Source organism: Eufriesea mexicana, unplaced genomic scaffold (assembly GCF_001483705.2).
Source record: "Eufriesea mexicana isolate 0111107269 unplaced genomic scaffold, ASM148370v2 scaffold7569, whole genome shotgun sequence".
Classification (NCBI taxonomy): Eukaryota; Metazoa; Arthropoda; class Insecta; order Hymenoptera; family Apidae; genus Eufriesea; species Eufriesea mexicana.
In genome coordinates this window covers 248390-250843 of record NW_016915373.1, presented here as the reverse complement: position 1 = coordinate 250843, position 2454 = coordinate 248390, and the positions used below count along the sequence as shown (strand labels likewise).

Sequence of the window (2454 nt, the reverse complement as noted above, 5' to 3'; positions counted from 1 at the left end):
TAATAATAATAATCTTTTATAAAAAAATAACTCTAAATGATAACGACTTTCAATTTTTACAGAAGAATTTGAATCTCAATGGAAATTCTGTGATTTGTAAATCCGTTTCAAATGTCAACAAGATAGTGCCAAAAATAATGACGGATATTAATCACAGGGATAATATTCGTCTGTTGATAAAATATTACATAAACTGACAGATCATTCGAAGCATTGCAAATATTGAATATTATTGCAATATTAATAAGACAAACAGTTAGTTAATTACTTAAATGCTTTTATCAACAAATACCAATAAACAAGGTGAAAAGCATACTGTTATCAACAAGTTTCATTTATCATACATTAACTATAACGTGGGTAAATTATTACCTAACCTCTTATATTCCACATTATGTATGTATGTTTACATACATTGTCTTGATGAAATAATGCGGAAAACGTACAGATATTATAAATAGATATATTTTTAAAATAAAAACTGGCATTGTGATTGAACAATGAAAATATATCCACATTGTTTTACAAGTGTACGTAAAATATAATTCGATAAAAATCTTTTCCATATACAAGATATCCATAAAAAAACAGTATCTAGGCGTAATCAACGTTTCTGTTTCATATCGATTTGTATGGGATTAACAGCAGGTGGACGCTGACCCCTTCGAAGCGATAGGTTGGTCTCGATTATGTCAGTCTTCTCCGATAACGACACTGGCCATTGGTCTTTCAGCTTTGATTTCGTCGCCTCAGAGGCAAAGATACCGTATTGTCTATTGTTATTCGCTTTTAGCAAGTCTGTTTATAGGATTGGTCATTGGATCGTTTAATCGACGAAAGAGGGCTGGCAACCTTTAATGATACGATTAAAGATCGCGAACAACTGCCTGCTTTCGGTCACTCGACGTGACGCTACTTGTAAACAAGCCAAAGAATATTTCGATGCTAGAACCGACAGACGGTTCTCTGCTTGAAACGAGAATAAGACGATGTTAGTTGCTTTTGTTTTAGCATTTGATTCATGGTTAGAGTAATTTACGTGAGTGTGATCGTGGTTTTTGAAGCAGAAAGTTTAATTTTCTTTTGATATCTGGATTGTGAGTGCAATTTCCGATTGAAGACATTTGATAATTAATGAAATTAGAGGAGATACGAGATGTTTGAAATTAAGCATCAAGTTTGTAAAACACTATAGGGAATTTAAGGGACCACAAATTATTGAGAGTAAACACAGCAAGTATTGAAAGAGTTAGTTAAAACATTATACAGAAATACGAATTGAATTTTAACGAATAATTCAAGTGCTACGCGATTACTTCCAAATTCCCCAGAAATCACAAAGAAAGGTATAGCATGTGAGAAACATGCGTTGCTAATTACGAACTGAATTTGTACGTGCTTATTCAATGCTACGTTACGATCTTCAAATTTAATAAAAAAAACCATAAGAAAAAATAAGAAAAATATATGATTTCACGAATGTTATTTTTCGAGATTTTACTTTCAAGGAAAAAATAAACAAATTTTGTTCTCTCCAGACATTACACATTTCACATTTCAAGCCACAAATTGTAAAGTAATGAAAGTGATAACAAAAAAGGGGTTATAAATGTAATTATCATAGTAAGAAGTAACCATCGAAATAGCATAATTTAAACGTTGCTAGGTTCCACGTGGTCACTGCGGTACGAACACGGTATTGGACCTTGACTTTTGCTCGAGATAAGGTAACAGGTCATAAGCGGCTAACTCACCTGTGACCGGATATCCTTCATCCTATTATGTTCGTCACCACCGGTCTCAGACTGGTTGGTTGGATAGGTTGACCGAGCGAGCTTGTACGTCCGCGTCCGCGACTGAGTGCTTCTACAAAATGACTAGATGAGTCCCGGAGGTTGATGTGGCGACGCCTGACTCGGGTCGAGTCGTGTAGAGTCGAGTCGAGTCGGCCGGCATCGAATCGTCCAGAGTCAAGTCGGGTCGTGTCGGGTCCGAGCAAATCGGGTCGCATTTGAACGCGTATGCGCAACATTACCGACATTGTCGCGCTCTTTCAACGCTCGTGCACATGCGCTTATTACTAACTGTTTGCGCGATTGAATCATCGTGAGTCATTCGAGTATGTTGGTCAGACGACCGAAACTGGAGCTTTGTGCAATGAAGGTTTGATTTGTACAAATGTAAGAAAATAATATACTTTTTGGAAATCAGTATTTCTTATTCGTAGATCTTTTTATTACAATGAAAGATTTTTATAATTACTTATAGCAAAAAGTAGCATTATCAGAATTTGTAGGTTATTGTAGTTGGAGATGATCTTGGTGTGTTATGTTTGCTAAACGTATTATGAAAGGCTATGAACATTTAGGTTTAATTAAAACCTGTAAAATGTCGACTACAATACTTCTGCTGGATGTTTCAAGCGGCGTCTATAATTCTAACGAGTTGTAGGGA

At 35.5% G+C, this 2454-nt stretch overlaps 1 protein-coding gene across 2 annotated transcripts in view; it reads right to left on the bottom strand.

Annotated features, from left to right (window-relative positions):
* The window catches only part of Phyhd1 (Phytanoyl-CoA dioxygenase domain containing 1), a 7030-nt gene extending 5022 nt beyond the window's left edge, over window positions 1-2008 (bottom strand). For both annotated transcript variants that reach the window (XM_017907285.1, XM_017907287.1), the window contains exon 1: window positions 1755-2008. In XM_017907285.1, the coding sequence (XP_017762774.1) occupies window positions 1755-1775 (21 nt within the window). In that variant the 5' untranslated portion in view covers window positions 1776-2008. The remainder of the gene's footprint in view (window positions 1-1754) is intronic.
* Window positions 2009-2454: the final 446 nt, after the last annotated feature.